Source organism: Prinia subflava, chromosome 1 (genome assembly GCF_021018805.1).
Source record: "Prinia subflava isolate CZ2003 ecotype Zambia chromosome 1, Cam_Psub_1.2, whole genome shotgun sequence".
Lineage (NCBI taxonomy): Eukaryota > Metazoa > Chordata > Aves > Passeriformes > Cisticolidae > Prinia > Prinia subflava.
This window is the reverse complement of record NC_086247.1, coordinates 121,863,305-121,882,468: the sequence shown is the minus strand read 5'-3', so window position 1 is coordinate 121,882,468 and position 19,164 is coordinate 121,863,305. Positions and strand designations below refer to the sequence as shown.

The following is a 19,164-nucleotide window of genomic DNA, read 5'->3' as shown; positions in this document are numbered from 1 at the left end:
GAGTCCTTGAACAAAGGTCTTCATCAACACCTTTCTAGAACTGCAAATAAAAAGCAAGGATTGGTGGCTGGTTTCCCAAAAAGTTTTGAGCCAATGAAATTTTGTATGTCTGTTAAGATTTCTCAAGTTTTGGAGTCACTGTAAGTGACAGGATAAACAAGTAACTATTATTCTAGGCTCATGAGCAACACATTGTTTTAACAGTGCCAAGCAATCCTCTAGTGACAATGCCAAAATTCTTGCACGCTAACAGCTGTTATAGGTACTAGAACACTTCTGAAAAGTTAAGAGATTACAGGTTGTGATTTCCTTAATCACAGAAGACTAAAATCCAGTAATGAAAACAGACTTTTTCTCATCTCAGTCACAGGACAACAGAGCAAATTTGGATGGGGGGGAGTTTTTGGTCAAACAATTGCACTGAAACATTTCTTCTTTTTTCTATATCCTTCACTTGGCTATTTCTACCATTGAAATCTGAAAGGGAAGTAAGACACGGGGCTATAAATCCAGTCTCAAAACAAATATTATGCACGTATTAGCTGGAATGGCCACTTTTAACACTTAAAACTCACCAGTTTACTGTGTTTTGACCATTAGAGCCCATCAGAGCCAAAAGCAGCTTACACTCTAACACAGATATGTAGACAACTCACTGAATCACAAAGCTGTGTGGCTCAGACAAGGCAACAGATTAAAAGTTTCAGGTACAAGTGGAAGCTTTTCTCCACTCCTTGTCCCCTCCACAGCATCTCATAAACCTAGCCCCGAAGTCACTCCAACTTACTACTCAGCTTGCTTAAGATTACGGTCAAAATGCTGAGACACCTCACAGCACAGTTTAAAACTTGCTCAGCCAAATTTCTTGCCTCTGGCATAAGAGTTGTGTGGCTGCCTGAACATCCACCCAACACCACATTTCCTGCAGCACAGCCTAAAATCTCCTACTTCCTCTTCTTTTGGTTTAATTACCTGGGCCACCTGGAGTGAGAAGAGCAACTTTCACACCTCTGAACTAGGTCAGTCAACCAGCTCTGATCCCGTGAGTTTTTTGATTTCTCTGAGACAGGGTTTTAACACTATGTCTAGTTCCTCTGGTTGGAAGACCCCCTTCTGTATCTTCTAGGTGCTTAGTGCAACAGAGCCCTGACCTCACCTCTAATTTCCCTACTCATTACAAGATTCCTAGAGAAACCTTTGTGCTAACTAATGCAATATGACTTTTCTAAGCCTACAACCATAATGGAAGAACAACAAAACACCTTCATTAGAGACTTCTAGGATATAAAATCTTACAGAGGGGCAGATGCTTGATAAAAGTATCACTATCAACTGTTTTTAGTATGACTCTGATTTAAATGAAAAAAATGCCCAAATCCCAAAGAAAATTAACTTTCTTCATTGGAGTTTTCCCCTTGCTTATAACAATTGTATGACAATTATCAGCAGTGCTGTAAGCAACACATTTGTATGAATAAATCAGTCTAAGTGAGAAACATGCTTATTGCATATTTATGCAAGGACCTCCAGTTCCACATTGCATTTTAAACACCTGCAAGTGGTGTTGATTACCTCACACATACCTGTAAATATCACCCCCTATAATTAAGCCAGGAAATTAAAATCCCAACATAAGCCAGTATGTCATCTGAAGTGCAAAACTGGGTGGTCTGCCATGGTCACTTTTATATATCAGATTGCCTCACCTGCAGCTAAGCCCAGCCAGATAATGGGAAATATATGCAGATAAGGAAAAACAGTTAATTCAGAGTGTGTGTCCCAAGTCAGATAACAAAGCAAAGACGATGACCCTCTCTTTTTTTTTTTTTTTGTCAAAAGAGAAGAAAAGGTAGTCCCCTATGCTCCCTTTGATATAGATCCAAGCCCAGGAGGAAGCAGCACCTTTCTGAGGTTCTGCATCACCCCAGAAGCTACTCTGCCCTCTATCCTGTAGTCAGGAATCAAACGAAGCATGTGATCAACATTCAAATTTTGTTTGATGTATGTAACTCCTGACAAATCTCTCCCGTTTCTCATTATAACAGAATTAATCAGGGGAAGGAAGGGAATCTCCCTTCCAAAGGCTTTTGACACTGTTCCCTTCAACAAACTCACAAGGCAAACACTGACAACAACACAACAGCAGGTGAGAAGCTGACCTTGGGATCCCTGTCAGGTAATAGTCATTATTATACTGCCAAACTAAAGGGCTCGGTTTCACAGGGTTTGCAGGGACTACACCATCTAGTGTTGTATCAGGTTTCTGTTCACTCCATTTGAAGATGGTGCAAAGCTGAAATGGAGTGACAATATACCTGGGGACAAGAGCTCAAAGCAATCCTAAACTACAGAAATTACTCTGGAGAAACCTCATGGGACATTTCCAAGTAAGAGACTTCACAACAATCCATAGCCTAGAAAAAAGAGCCTTGAGAAGAGATTGAAAGAACTTAAACTCCCTCCTTAACCCTCTTAAAGCATCATAGGTCTTCCAATATGTAAAAGACTGCTGCAGAGAGCAGAATAACATGTTCTCCGTTCACCTGCTGAGTAGGACAAGTAGTAATTGACAAGAAATACAGCTTAGTGCCTGATGTAGCACACTGTTTTCTGCTTCCTTCTCGAAGATCCCTAGTAGAGATTCCCAGACCTAGCAGCAGATTTGTGCATGCTTAGCGTTCTGCTAGCATTTTTATAGCTAAACATTATTTTTATAGCACTACATTAAGTTAGGATTCTTGGAGGAAGCTTGAGGTGAGAGACCATATTTTGATATATTTTATGCATCTGTTGAGTCACCTTACTTCTAGAATTCTTTTCGTTGTACTTACAGCTCATTCCTGCATCTCTTCTTTACGTCCTGGTTTTATGAGAAATATCTACTTTATATAATTGTAACTTATTCTTCATTGCTATAGTTTCAGGTTTTCTTTTCGTAAAACCCACAAGATCCTCACCTGTCCTCTTCATATCCTTGGTATCCTGAAATAGGCTGCATCTAAAGCAGGTACCATTCATCAAGATTAGTTTTTACACTGCATCTCTGAAGAACAAATAATCCACCCCACAGAGCTTAGCTGCTTTATTCAAAGCAGCAATACAAGCTCCTGCAGATCCTCAGGACAGTTACTCCGTGCACTACAAGACTTACAAACGTCTGCCCAGTGAGAATCAGTCTCTATTTTTTTAATGGTACTGAAAATCGTCTTACAAATGTGCAAACAGATAGGTTTCAGCCATCTCCACCTTCCTTGCACTGTCAAAAATCCTAGTGTGGAACCCACACTCACTTTGCAGCTCTAGAAATCCTTCTCCATCACTACTTCTGCTTGGAGAATCTGAAACATTGGCGGTCTCAACACAGCTATGAGACTTGATTTTTCATTTCCATGAAAAAGTGAGGAAAAGCAAACCCTGTTTAGTAACATTCTTTTGCCTTCAGAAGAGCTAAATCAGACCTACCTTCCCACACATTTCTGTCCCCAAAAGCAACCTGCAAGTCTCACAGCAAAGCTAGGAATACACATTCACAACATTTTTCTTGCTTTCTTTGCTCACTCAACAGGTTCACACTTCACGGGCTCGGCTTTTAGTCTACCTTTTTTGTTACCAAGTTCATCAACACTATCTGTTTATCTGCTCCATCCAAACCGATAGGGAAATAAGCCCACAGAAGATAAGTGGGAACTCTTCAACAGCTACCTTCCTGCTGAGCCAGCAAGTGCCATTTCTGGCACCATCTGTGTCCTGAAAGTCTGTTCTCTAGTGTTTTATTCACTAAACATGAAAAAAATATTTGGAAAGAAAAATCTCTTGAAGCATCTTCTACACCCGTAGAAGCTAGTTTTAAAATGTTTTAAGAGAAAGAGAAATAAAAGGGGTTGACATTGCACAGTTCTTTCTCAGAACTCTACTCAAATCCCCCTTGTGTTACACCAGAAACAAACTCTAGGTATTTCAGTTTTAAATCACCATACCTAGATCTCCTTCCAGAGGGCTTATAATTTTGTCTTACAAATACACCTCCAGTGCTGAATACACAGACTAAGAGAGAGAGTAATTGCCATTACAAATTAGGAGTCAAATCAGCATGCCACAGACTGCAGTTCAGGAAAGAGTATGACGAGATCTATTTACTTTTCTGCAGTGGCCACAGAGCCAGGGTACTTGTTCCCGATGAGTAAGAGATGAGACTGGTACATGTGGAGAATGGGAAACAAGGGTGCTCCAAATCCTTCACTACTCATGACTCTTAGCATCAGTCTGGGCTTTGTATTTCAAGAGTGAGGACAGAAAAGGGGAAGAGCACTACCACTACATGCTACACTACTACTACCCACATACTGCCACTAAAAACGATGCACCGAAAGAGTTTGCTTCACAAAACAGACTTTGTAACAAGATAACATGATTTGTTTGAACAATAAAATTTGATCATGCATGAGTTCTCCAAATTACAAATTATGGATACAATAACCTCTCTAGGCCAGCTTTGTGTAGGCAGCAGAAAAAGAAGATCATGCATGCAGAAGCCATGAGGCTTCTATGGAACTGGTCACTGATCCAGAATGCTCAGATGCATTCCAGAGAGGGTAGGGGCAAGATACAAGCAAACTCATGGGTGAGTAGAAAACATGATCCTGGCCAATCCTCTACCAGTCCAGACTCCAGCTGCAGTCTCTGAGGCAACTGCTAAATTTTCTTAGCTCATACAGAGATGCTGTCTTCCCTCCACCTCCAGTTTCTCCTAACTGGGCAAAGAGCACAAGACTACCCAACCCACACGTACAGAAACCTGCAGAACCTTGCCAAAAATCTTGTGAAGTTCAAATTAATTACCAGACAAGTTTTGTACAAACTTAACCTTGAATGCCTTGGAATAAATTAGAATTTTATCTTTTACAGCTGCACTTTTCAAGTGAGCTCTTCAGGATAGCAACCTTAGGGTTTTGTTTCAAAGTAGTAACTCAGCAGATTATAGCAGTTCATTATCTGCCTTTTTCTCCACCACTTAGCTCTGAATATGGTCTAAAAGGGTTGTCTTACCTTTTTTGCTTATACCATGATGGTCTGATAGGCGCACAGTGAGGTCTTACAATAACACAGAGAAAACAACTACAAGCCCAATTGCTGGTTTTAAGAGTCAGTATTTTAATCAATAATGTCAACCTATGTGAAGGAGAACACTAGTTGGAATATTTTTGTCAAAAGGGGCAACCAGAAAAGCAAATAGTCGATCTGAATTTCTGTACTTGGTTCCTGAAAAGTCTTTCTAATAAATGCCTGTTACCCTGTGGCCACCTCTACCCACTGTTTCCCAATCTATACAGAATAACTGTGGGCCAGTGTCTTACCACAAGTTTTCAGGACACTCAGTAACATCCAAGGGGAAGTCAAAATTTCCTTATCACTACAGTTCAATGTTTTCTCCCTTCTCTTCTATGAAAGGCAGTAGATTTTACTAAATAGACATGACTATCTCTTACAAAGGTAAGAGGGTACACCAGTAGAACAGTTTCTAGGTTTTCACCAGAAATCAATTTACTCCAGCATTCCATAAATCTCAAAAGCCAGCTTCTACCCACATGGAGAACAAGAGACCTGTATCAACAGCAGGGCACCTTCCTCAGGTGATGGATCTCAAAACATTCACAATTCAAAATAGCCCTCAATATTGCCTGAATTTTTTTCTGGTTTTGGAAACCAAGAGGCAAAACTCATCTGTGGTGCTCAGAAGTGGGAGCTACTACCAAACTCTGCTGCAGATGAGCTGTATTTGAGAACACTGTGGATGCCCTCCTTACCAGAGGGCCCTCTGGGTGTTTTGTTGTAAGCCAAGGGCCATCTCTGAGCACAGAGATGCTCGCTGGTCCCGGTCCCCCGTGGCCCAAGGCATACAGGTGCCACTGTGTGACAGCCTGGCAACAGGAACAGCTGTGAAGAACTAGAGCAAGCACACTGACTCCTGGGGGCACTCCCACAGGCTTTATAAAGAGCTTGTTTTTATAAAGAAAAAAATTAAGCAAGACCATTTCTACAGCTTTTGCAAAGAGTGGCATTCTAACTTTCCTAATAGTGGTTATACCAGGGGAAAACGGTTCACAAGAACATTAATCTGCTGTTCTTTTCACATATCCTATGTCACAGCAAAAGGAAAGGTGTTGTAGAGTACAAGGTGTGTTTTGTGTTCAAAATGGAACATACATGAGGGCTGGTAGACTAACCTAGAGACCTCTTTCATCAGTTGTTCTGGTCTGGTTTTAAGGATCTCACACCTATTAGAAGTCGGTCTTGATTCTAGCAATTAACAAAGGGGTGATGAGGCAAGCAAATTGGCACAGAGGGACTATAAGACACAATCTAAGTAAAATCACTCCAGCTGCTACACGTGCACACTCACATGCCATCCACTCCGAAAATATTCTGCAAGAGCATGCTTCAATATAAATACCTCTCTAAACATACACCGTTCTATTCTCCTCACTAAGAAAGACTTGTTTTAAGTGGGAACCATCAAAAACCTTCTTACAGAGTTCAAAGGAAATTTTTTCAAGGATTTTCACACCAAAAAAAGATATCAGAACCCAAGGTAAACTCACATAAGACAATTCCCTGATGAATTTAATCACCAGTTGCTGTATTTTATCAGTATTGTTTTAAGGACATACAAAGCTTACCTGCTTAAGTGCAGAGGTGCCAGACCACCAGCACTTACAAAGAAAAACTTTAGGAAGTTAGTGGACAAGCTGCACTTGGTAGGCAACCCTGATGTTGCAAGAGAACGCAGAAAAAGTATTGTAGAAATTTTGGGGTCTATAAATTGTGTGTTCAAAGGGTCAGGTCTGTAAAAGTAACTTGTGGACACACAGGCAAAGCTGAGATTATTTTAATAGGGACAATTTTAACTCTTCCTTGGGAACTTTAGGAAGACAAAGTGTTTTTAAAAAGATGGGAGGAGAAAATATCTGTCTGAGACCAGACATCACCACAAAAACTGCAACAATGGAAAAAAAGGATTATTTAAAAGTCAGAAAGCAGATGAGAAACAGAGCAGATATCTGTAATACACAAGCAGTATTAGCTACATGTGTAAAGAGTCATGAGCAGGTAAAAGCATTTCAAAGTACTCTGCTCAACAGCACTTCTGTTAAACATCTGCTTATTCACATCCTTGAGTTGTATTCCTCTGCTCTGAAACTTACTATTCCTACACAAAATCCTCAGAGGAATTTTGTACCAAAAAATAAGTTAAGCTTCAAATTAGTCCGCCTCAACCCTTTCTATTACTATGCTTCCCAGAAGCTTGACATAAAAAAGCAGTTATGAAATTGAAATAAGAGATATCAAGCAGATACTGTTACGCTGAGGGGTGTGCAAGGCTTGGGAAGTGCAGAGGAGAAGCTCACATGGGCAGCAGGCACCAGAAAGGCGGGCTGGAGCAATGAGAGGTGGTGTGATACCTTACAGAGACCCTGTGGTTAACAGCCTTGATTCAACACACCAATGCCTCCATTTTCCTTCAAAGGTGGGAGGCAATCAGGCAGTGCAAACAAAGAAGTAGCTGCAGATGGGAAGTCAGATGAAGGCGACAGACCAAACCTGCTGGAGAACAATGCTACTGGAGCTTTACCCCCAAACCCACCGCCCTCTAAATTCCCTTAGGCAAGAGGATGACTTGCCACTAATGAAAAAAACATTTTGAACATATACAAGGCAGAAAAACAGTAAAGAAAACAGATCTGTCTGTTCTCACAGTTGGCCATCTACTGCAAAAATTAGAACACTAGTTGTGGAGTAAAAACAGCAAGTATGTGTTGTACTGGTGAGAGCCAATAACCAGAATACTGTGAACAATTTACCATAATGCCACCAATACAGAGGAGCAAAGAAAACAAAGAAGAGCCCCCCAAAAAATCCCACACCCACACCAAAATAAAGGACCAGAATTAAATTTCTGCTTCTGTAAAGGTTTCCAACCAAGTATTTAAGTAAGAACTTTTATTAAGTTTGCTGAACTCATACACCAAACACCAGCAAGGTCCAAAATGGTTGAGCTTTCAGTCAAAGAGAGTGACTGCATCAGGAAGTCAGTATTCACCAAGGAATCCATTTCAACATTTTTTATGGTTAACTTGGAAAACAGAAATGAAGGCAGTTATCTGAATTGCTTAGAAGGCTCTATTGTTCCCTCTTCCAAAGGATTTTTCCCCAGAACAGAATGGGTGGTGTGTGCAAAGCAAGTGAAAGATGGGGGAAGGGGAAAAGTCCTGTGGATAAAGAGAGAAACAGAAACGTAGTTTTAAGGCAAAGATACAATTTTTTTTAAAGTAACTTCCTACCTCCCACTGCAAGTGAGGCGGGATATTCCTGATCTGAAGCTTCCGACTCCTGCAGATAAAATAAAGAAAATAGTTTTTAAAAAAACAGAGAAAACATTATTGCAAGATAGACTATACATAGCAGTGTCATACATTTAAGCATCTGTCATACTAAAAGGGGCAAAACCAAATACAGAATTCAAAAAAACCAACAGATCGCCGAGGGGGGAATGTCAGGTCAAAACCATTTCAAGTCCAAAGAACTGTTACAGAAATACTTGTTACACATTTGACAGCTGTTACGTTTCATGAAGCCTCCACTTTTCTTGAAGAGTATTTCTATTTTAGCTTTAAGGCCTTCAGTATTTAATTCTCTGTTATAAATGGGTGTGATAATCCCATGTATTCGTAGTGGGTTCTCCTTCACACATTTTAAGAGTTTTTTGTTATTTTGGTTTTTTTTAATTCACCAAGATGAGACGTCAGGATGTTACATTCCTTCAAGGTAAGGAATATAAATTTGCATAAATACATTTGTTTTAATATTAAGCTTTTCATTAATCTAATGATGGACTATTTTCAAATATTTACATGACTAACATTCTTCATTCCTTACTGGGAGGAGAGGGTAAAAATCAGTAAATTCATTGTATTTTCACCCCAAATTTACATCAGTTTTTCGCTTATCTAGTAAACAAAACATTCACTTTGAAGTACTATTGCAAAGCCTGGCAGTGTGCTGGCTGCCTTCACAGCCAAGTCCTTTGTCTCCTCCCTTCCCCCAAAGTGAGAGAACAAATAAATGCCAGAGATGCCACAAACCCCTTGGGATTTACAAGAATGTGTAGATTAACAGAGTTTCGGCTAGGCTCAGGTATGCTGAGCTAGTAAGGGTCAGCCTGACCATCCTGGGGAGCTCTGGGGAAGGGAGAGCGGACAAGAGAGAGGAGTTGAGATTTAAGTTTCAACTGCATTTTGGTACACCAAAGCAGCTAAAATAAGCTTGTATTGTGTTCAAACACTTAGTTCTACCTCGCATTTTAATTGCTCAATAATGGCCTCTTCTAGGAAAAAAATGCTCAGCATTTTAAGGATTTTTTATAAGAGTTAAATTTATACGAGCCAGTGAAGTCTTGAAGCAAAACAAGTTTTAGAGATGTTCCTGTCTAGCAATAAAATCAAAAGCTTTCCTTTTCGCCCCCAAATCCTTTTAAAATACACTCCTTTCCCTAACACCACCACCTACCCAGGCCTGCAGTGAGTGTTTTACATCTTGAAATGCTCTCCCCAACAGGCTTTGTTCAAGGCACAAGCACAGGTTACAGCACAAAGCCACCTTGCCCAAACCCCTTCTCACGTGGAGATGCCACCCCCAACACGACGGTGACCATGAGATCAAGCAACAAACGTGATTTGGCCAGAAAACAGAAACAGGTCTTGGTTTTGTAGCATTTCTCAGCTCTTTTCACTCCCTCTCAAGCAAGTAGGAGCAGATTTCAGCATTTGATCATATAAATAGGCAAGGAAGGGAGAATGAAAACCCAAACCACACACAACCCAGTTAAGGTTTCATTTTCAATAAAGCAAGGAAAGTCAGTGCTTCACTGTAATGGGGAAGGCAGAAAATTTCCTTGAGGGCTGCAAAGTTGTCCTTAGACCATCACGTCAGCTAGTGATACCGCTGCAAAACAGTCACCCTAAAGAAGGGATATACTGCTCTGAGACATCAAAATCTCACACAGCAACCTGAAACTTCCAAGTTGGGTCCTGAAGTGGAACATAAAAGGGGACGTTCATTGATTATTAAAAATAATGGGAAATTCTCATACAGTAAAACCCCAAACCACAAAATTGGCAGCCAATACACTATTCAGTGTGCTTCAAATTGTGTCGTGCCATTACTCTCTCACACTTGTAGATTCAAATTAAAATTCATGAGTTTCATGGCAAGGAGTGCCATTCACAGAGGGATCCGAGCCTAACAGCCCTGCCACCACACCAACAGCAGATCTCACCCCAGCCCCACGCCCAAATTTGGCCACCAATGCTCACCCTGAGCAGGGAATATCCACTGATGAGAAGGGGGTGTGGGGGGCAAGTCCTTTCCAGAAACACAAGTTTCACCAAACTACCACCTCACATTTAATTTCAGAAGGAAAACCTACACATCTTCTCTACTGCTCAACACCCGGAAAATGGACTAAAAATAAGCAATCTGTGCTTTTAATCATCTAATGCTGAGAACTAGCACAAGGTTTGGAGTCGAGTTTTTTCCTTTCCCTTGTGACACCAAGGGACTGAAAAAGTTTGATACAATTTAAAACTTTAACCAGCAACATTTGTAGCACAGAAATAACTTGAACATCCTGAAAAGGAGAAGGAGAGGAGATGAGCAAGGAAGAAATGCCAATTTAAAATTACTAGTTCTGCTGCCACATTCATAAACGGCAAAAGTAAAGGCAAGCTAAGTACAAAACAGGTATGGTCATGTTGTGCACCTCAATTTATGGCAATAGTGAGACACCTATTGTACAAAACTGAAAGGTCACTTCAAAAGTACAATAGGTATAAACACACTATTTAATTTGGAACTATTTGTACCTTCATCAGTTTCTTGGCTGCAAGTAATTTTAGTTTGTCACCTAGCACACAAGTTTGAAAGCTGGTGTTTACTGATGCATGTGAAAAATTAATTTTATCTTTTTTTGCATTATTTCTGAATGCAAATTATCCATAAGGAAAAAAAAATGTAATTGAAAGCTTTGCACGGCCAAGAGAGGAATCACACAGAACCAGGATAAGAGATCATGGGCACATTTGAGATTTTGCCATTTCATTTGCTATTAACCCCTGTCTGAGAAGTCCTAACATATACCTTAAGAACGCCTAAAAGTACTCAAATGTTGTACCTCTTTTCCCTCTGCACACAGGAAGGACAGCTAGAAAGGAGCTGGTTGCCTTTGTGTCCGCAGGAGCAGAAGGGGCAGCAGGCAGGCAGAGCGCGACCATCTCCCACGTGCTGCCACAGGCGGCGGGCGCGGCTCCTCCCGCACAGCTCCTCCTGCACCGGGGATTCGCAGGCACTGCCCCCGCCGCTCGCATGCCAGCACGCACAAAAACAGCCCTCAAACTCCGCAACAAAAATCCCGAACCGAATGCAAAAGTGTGGCAAAGCTAAGGGACCTAGCTGGGTCCTGACTGAATTCAACAGAGCAGCAACAGCTTCCACGAGGATGCGTTCTGCCTTCAGCAAGCACCCTTCTGCACAGGGTCAAAACTCCACACAATAGGTGGGGAAAGAGAAAGGTATAAAGTGTGTTCCTGGAAATACACTCCCATCTCAGGCAGCTAGATTTTTCAGGATGCTTTCCATCTTCCTCATGACCCTGTTTTCTTCAGCAAGGTAGAAGTATGCAAAGATCCTATATCTTTTGTATCCTGGGCAGCAGAACCCTACAGAGGATTTTGTTATGTTCTGCTTTAAATAATCTCAAGTTTTGTTACTTTATGACTACTTGCACTCACAGTAAGTGGGTAAAACAAGAAATAGTCCTCTCTCATCCCATGAAGGTGTTTTATTACAGTAATTTCATTTAATATTTAGCCCACCTAGTCTTAAATCCTTAGTAAAACACTGCCAGCACCTCTCATCAATGTGACTCACACAAGCCTTGTGTATGCACTTTTTCCGGTTTAAGCAGATTTCTTAGTTCATTTCTCCCATTCTAAATAGGCATTGCAAATAGATATCAACTGAAAAAATAGTCTGGACAAATTAGGTTTGTGCTCTGTATCATGCTAAGGTTTTGGAAAGCTGCTTATGTCCACAGCATGTGAACAGGTGTTCCCACTAGTTTCTCTTTTTCAAAGACACCCAATAAAAAGTGTTTTGGGTAAGATGAGGGGAGACTTCTCTGGTTTCTGTGCAAGGTTAGTCCATAAGCAATTGTTTGGCAATAATTTACTTTTCTTTAGAGGAACTGCATACATTCTGGTTCTTCTTTTCAGGTACTTTCCTGGTAACAAGATTCAGCTACTTTAAGCCACTGCTGACGACCATATGCCAACATTTTTATTCTGGGGATGGTGAGACCCAGAGCCTTGTATTTGGGGGACATAAATATCTCTGCCACACTGAAAGCAAGTAAAACAAGCAGCCACCATTGTGCCCCTTCACCAGGCAAGCAGTGTATTTGTTCTACACGTGTGTGCAGAGACAGAAAGGGCAAAGTACCATAAAGATGGATAATTTACTAAAAGCCATTTTGGTGATCTCTGAAGGGGTAAACTCTCTTAAATCAATACACAGAACAAACATGCACAGGGACACCCAGTGCTCCCAACCCACAAGAACCCTCCACACATGTGAAAGAACACTAAACATGTCTTAGGAAAAAGGTGGTGGGAGAAAGAAAATGCTGAAATCATGGCTTTTCTTCTTAATTTCCTTTATGTTTACCCTTTCATTCTCTCTCTGCCCTTAATATATACAACAGGATTTTTTCCTTCAGTATCTCAAGTTCCCCTTTGGTTAAAAGGGTGTCAAAATTGTCTATTTTTGCATCCCTGTTATTAAGTCTCACTATACACTTTCACTAATACCATCTCACTCTGTGCTTTATACAACACTTAGCAAAGGCAAATCACATCAGATTGCACCTCCCCTTAGGGGAAAATAATTTTAAATAAGAGAAGATAGACAATTCTAAAGCAATGAACAATAAAGTATCGTGCTTTTGCTCAGAGTCTCAATTTTTTTTTACCTCATAGATGTGTCAAAATTTTACTGTTTCAGAAGGGAAAAAAATGCAAGTATCTAAGTGAGTGCACTTCCACACAATGGTACCTGCACTCTTACCAGACCCTTCTCACCATCCTCCCTCCTCCACCCCAGAGACATGCTGCCTCCTACCCCTTAATTCCCATTTCTCAACAATAACACCGCTTAATAGTCTCTTATTTCAACAGCCATATGAACTACACACAACATTAATGCCTTAAACCCACAGAGCACAAACGCACTCCTTTTAAACAAGAGCCTATGGAAAAAGATTTAAACATGTTTGAAAGGAGATCAAGTGAACATCTACAATGTTAGTCCATTCAACTGTTTGAACTCAATACCTATGGGATAGAAAGCAAATGGTCTACCTTTTTCACTCTTAGGAACACGCAAAGAGCAAATGTTCATTCATTTCCTCCATTCTAGGGCTGCACTGCCATGCTGGTTCCCTGGAAATAGCCTTGGCACATCACACCAAGGTGCAGAGTATGCCAAAACCCACCAGCACTGAGTGCTGGTGCCCCCGCTGGTGCCCTCCAGCACTGCCTCCCAGCTTGTGGTGCCCCAGCTCTGACTGTTACACGTGATGCCACCACAAACCCACCCACCAAAACAACCACTCCCTGAGCCCCAAAGAACAGCACCAAGACAAAAATTGTCAGTTCTCAGGCTTACTTCACTGACAACCCAAACTGAACATAGACAGCTGGAGATGAAATGATAAAAAAAAAATACCACACAGCTAAAAACCTTCTATGGAGTGTGGATAACACCATACGGCAAGAAATGAGTTCTGTATGAAAAAGTCCTGACAGGAACAGCCATAGAAACAAAGTTAGCAACTCTCATAGCCAAATGGAAAACTGCTGGCAATCAACTGAATTTATAGGGGAAGGGAGAGAGGTGTCTTATTGTTTACTCTGCAGCCGGCAAAATAAAAACAGGCAAGGAAAATCCCACACAAAAGCTACCCCCACACAGAGTTCATTAGTTTCTCCCCCTCGGGTTGCTTCAAGTAGCTGATGCTTGGGCACAACAGAGTGAATCAGTGTTTTTAATGCTCTTCTAGTGGGAAGCAAGAAAAAAAAGATGCCAAGTTTACAGGACAAAATAAATAATCCTAAACTCTCGATTCAGATCAGTGTGATTGGAGGAAAAAGCAGTAGTTTTCTAGTTACAGGGTGAAGGAGGGGGAATTGTCATTATTTTCTTCCTGGTAAATGTAGGCAATGATACAGACTGAGCCACTGGAGTGGCTTGTCCTGCAAGAGGTTCTGCAGTCTCTGCCTGCCCCACTCCTCACACGGAAATTTCATGGGCTTAAGCAATCCTTTCACTCTAAATTGTTCACATGTGATTCCTAAAAGTACCTCACAAACAGCAGTGAGTCCATTCAAATAAAGTTTATTGAATGGACATTCTAAGCCATCTTTTTCTATAAAATTTTGGATGCATATACTCATGCAATTATATATCTTAATGTACTTTTTCCTAAAAAGTACCTCTGATAAATACAAAACCAAAGGGTCACACTTCCTACTTAAAATGAAGGTATTCTGAACTTCCTTCAAAAACAAACTCGGGTTCAGTTAACTGACAAACAGAGGTGTGTCTATCACTTATATTAAAAGGTATTTACTTTCTAGTATATATTACAAGGCACGCTGATAACTACATTTTTACAAATCAAGCCATTAGCTCATGAAATAGTCAATTCATCTTGACCTTACCTAGCAGAAGAAAGGAGAAGGATTTCAAATACTGACTTGTTAAGAAACATCACCACTTTTTATTTCTACACGCTGATCTGGTCAGCGCAATACTTGAAGAGGAAATGTTATTGCTCCAATTTCAGACCCAATTCCGCAATTCAAGCAGACAAAACTTGGCTAAGCCACAGGCAAACTGCAGCAATACTTCTCTTTGTGTTGACTCATTTAATCCCAGACCCAGATTTAAAAGCAGTCTGTACTACCACTCAGAATAAGGATTTTCCGTGAAATTTAGACGAAGAAAATTTTTTCTCAAAGCTCACGCAAGACACAATAGTTGGCTCCTAACTACACTTTTCCCCTTTCATCTCACACATGCAGCCCAGCAAAGCAGCCGCTTTGGGGAGGTGCATTATTATCTCGGCATTCAGAGCGAAAATGCTGCTCTTGGATTACCTCACAGACCCCTCGGTGCCGATGATCGAATTTCCAGCGGCTGCCTGCGGAGCGCGGGGTTCGCTCGCTGCCTCTCCCCGGGGCCAGCCCGGCTCCGCGCCCGCGGGGGGCACCGCGCTGCGCTCCCTGGCAGGGCTGCGCTCCCTGGCAGGGCTGCCTCCAGCTCTGCGAGGACCTGCGCCTTCCTCAAGGGACCGACAGCTCAACAAGTCCGGCCAGCAGAGTGACACACATCCCGGCCACATCCCCCAGAGCGGGCACACCGAGCAGCGCAAGCCCAGCTGTGCTTCTTGTGTCCATGCGCATCACCAGGATAGTAGGCTCTCACCTGTTATCATTTGCTTCAGGATTTTAGCCCGACAATCCTTCACACCATTAATCAGACTAAAAGCTTATATTCATTATTTGTGAACTGCCTTGAGTGGACCATAAAGGTATTTTTAAAAGAAAATTCTGAAAATTCTGCCATTACTATATGTATGCTGAATTTCTCATTAAAAAAAAAAAAAAATCATGTTCCAGGTGTTGTTAATAGAAAAAGCTGTTAAGTTTGGGGCTTTTTAATAAAGAATTCAACTCTACTTTAAATCTAATGGGAAGCTTCAGTGTCCTTTAGAAAAATGAGCCTGTCTTTGTGGCTTTATGACATTTATGGTCAGGTTGATTTTATCTTTGGTTCCTTCCCCTTTTTTGGGGGTGGAGGTGTATGTTGTTTTTTTCTAAATGACACATTTTCCCTTTTCCTCCTTCTCTGAGCAGGGGTCTCCATTCCTTAAACAACTTTACTACAGAGCTGTTGACCAAACTTTTTGAAGCTATGGTCACTTGTCCTTTATTGTCTAACCACACAACTATCTCGCAACTAACTGGAATGCAGATAAAAGTGAAAATGCTCATGAGGTACATGAAAGATCAAAAATAAACACCTTTAAAAGCAAAAGGACGTCTAAGCATGCAAAAATATTTTGTTTACTTGATATCCTTAATGGGACACAGCATTCAGCTTTTATCTGTCTTCTCCCCACCCCTCATTTTCTTCAGCCACCAAAATAGCCAAAGGCTTCTTCTCTCCCATCACCTGTTTTCCTAGTGCCCACAGGGCCCTGCTACTTGGAGCAGTCACTATTTCCATTACAAGCTAGCTATGAAAATCTACATCAGCTGTAAGAAGCAGCTCAAGACTGAAATTTGCATAGGGTTCCCCTGCAGCATGTGGCCTTGTAAGGGGCTGGGGAGCAGTGGACTACCAAAAAAAAAAAAAATCTCCTCTCTATTTTTTTCTTACTTTGCAGTGAGTTCAGCTCCCTTTAAAGAGCCCAAGCAGCAAAAAGGAGTGCTGAATGATACTTCAGAGTCATTTCTGAAGCAAAAGAAAAAAAAGGTACCAGGACTGCAATAATTAAAAAGCCAATAAGGTACTTCATTCTAAGCAGCTGCTGGATAAAGCCTCACAGTGTTTTTATTTTGCACATCTTCCCTACTACCATCTCTTACTCAGCAGGAGTCTGCAAACCAGATAGAAATCCAATGGAAATAAGTGACACATAGCATGTACTATGCAAAATTTTGGCAACTTTTTTTTGGTATGGGAGGTATGGCACCAGATTAGATCTCATCTAACAATAACTCAGTGATTCACCCTTCTCAGACTGAAATACCCAAATAAAATTAGCAGCACTCGTAGATGAATTCAGTAGCCACCATGCTGCTGAGACCAACTGCTCAACCACGAGCAGTGTGTGCAGGGAACATCGGAAATGCTTCCCAGATTCCTTACACCACAGTGATAGACAAGGAGCCCAACCTATTTTGGTCTCTTTCAGGTCACACTTAAGTGAAACTACAGTTGTTCATACTCAATTTGAGTTCACTGTGCACTCCAGATTAAACAAATTCAGTTCTGGTTGGGGGGGGGGGGGCTAGGCTAGAAGGGAAACAAAATAGCGAGAGTTGCTCCTCCTGTACACTTATAACATTTAATTGCAAGACCTCTGTTACAGAATCTCAGTATTTGCTACTTTTTTTCCCCCTGTCACACAGCAGATTCACCCCACACTCGCAATTTTTAAAGTAAAACCTATTCGTTGCCGCTCTCAGACCACTTTACAAAAACTGACACAAATTCATGTCCAATTCCTAAAAAGATCTCAGTACATGAAGATTCTTGTGGGGTCTAGAAAATGGAAACACAAACACTCATGCTGCTGAAAACACCATCTAATTTCAAAAAGCTTATATGCTATAACTAGAATAAGTGAAATATCTTCTTAGTCTGGTTTTAAGTGTATATGTGAACTTCAGCTACCATACTGGCTCCCTGACATTTTCCAGTCTCTTCCACGATATAAAAAGACAGCAACAAGGGCAAACTAATTCATTTAGGCAACTGTATATATAATAATATCTAAAAATATTAATAGTCCTAGTGCTTAAAAGGCCAAAATAAACTAAAAGTAAAATTAGGGTGCAATGAGCACAAATGCACAGAGCAATCCAACACTTCCAAATGCACAACCACAGGTTTTAGGGTCTTTCCATTGTTTAGAGCCACTCAAAGTATTTAGAAAGTGTGTGCACACATGGCTTTCACTCTGCATCTGTACTGACTGAAACTTCCACTTTTATTACTGTTTTTCAAAAATACATATATTAATCAACTTTGCAAGAGGACAGCTTACACAGATGTGATAACTGAGCATTTGAAGGATACTATGCTTATCAATGACCTGCAGTTAATCTGCTCACACAGCAAAACACCTTTTTTTAATTTAAAAAAATTTCTACCTTCCAATCTCAAGACAAATCAAGAAAAAATTTAAGAGTACTGGAAAGACAAATTGTCTCTTTTAAATCTTCTAGACCACACTAACAGGAAAAAAGTAGAATACTCCACCACCTTTACATCAGAAATGTCAAGTTTACTGTACCTTTCCTATTATCTTTAATATCTTTAAAATAAATAAGTTTTTCTGTCTCAATAGCTTCAGTACAATAATCTTTATTAACACAAGTTTAAAACAAACTTTTAAAGTGTAAATCGATGCATGCTGTAGCCAAGACCACAGAGATACCAATCCTCACTTTGGTGCTCTGGTCATTATTTTACTCTGCACTTTGTTGAACTAATGGAACGCCAGCAAGAAGAGCACTCAAGGGCTGTCCCTTACTAATGGCAATTCCACGTGGCCTTAAACTGATTAAGTGACCTAAATCAGATGAGATATAGCACCTTCACCAGAGGAGTGCTAGAACCCGCAGGGTTTGCACTGTAACCACCAAACAGCTTCCCTTCCTTTCTCTTGCCCTATCAAAACCCAAAAGTCATCAAAAGTGACCACTCTGCTGTTTGACTTGCCATTTTTATGCTGATGTCAATAGATGCAAAAATTTCTTTTTTAAATCACTTTAAAAGAAGTGATTACTTCTTCTGTATTTCTGTTACTTGTAAAGAGAAACAAATTCAATGTGTGGTTTTCAAACATAATTTTCACTTTTTTAGTCATTTTCTCTGAAGAATTCTCCTCCACAAATTTAATGCTATTCAATTACACAAAAATTATGTGGAGAGAACAGCACCAAATGAAATTATTTCATAGCTGTGCTTTCAGAAAAATGTAACACGTTATTTAGAAGACCCGCACATTCTCTCCGCAAAAAATTTTATACCCTTGAGCTATAGACTGCACCATCCTTCAGCTGGTACATAGAACCAAAGGCACACACACAATATTTTTTACATTAAGGTGTGATCTAAAGACTGGTTACAGATAAAAATTAGCTTTTTAATTGACGTGTTTTAAGAAGTTGAATTTATGCAGAAGTAACCATGCAAATTTCTTTACCTTTTTTTTTTTTTTTTTTTGAGCAATAAGTTATATAATAAGTTTTGAGCAAG

At 40.5% G+C, this 19,164-nt stretch overlaps 1 protein-coding gene across 1 annotated transcript in view; it reads right to left on the bottom strand.

Annotated features, from left to right (window-relative positions):
- The window catches only part of IGF2BP3 (insulin like growth factor 2 mRNA binding protein 3), a 113,003-nt gene that overhangs the window by 79,635 nt on the left and 14,204 nt on the right, over positions 1-19,164 (bottom strand). The window contains exon 3 of the mRNA XM_063410569.1: positions 8,340-8,388. Within this exon, the coding sequence (XP_063266639.1) occupies positions 8,340-8,388 (49 nt within the window). The remainder of the gene's footprint in view (positions 1-8,339; positions 8,389-19,164) is intronic.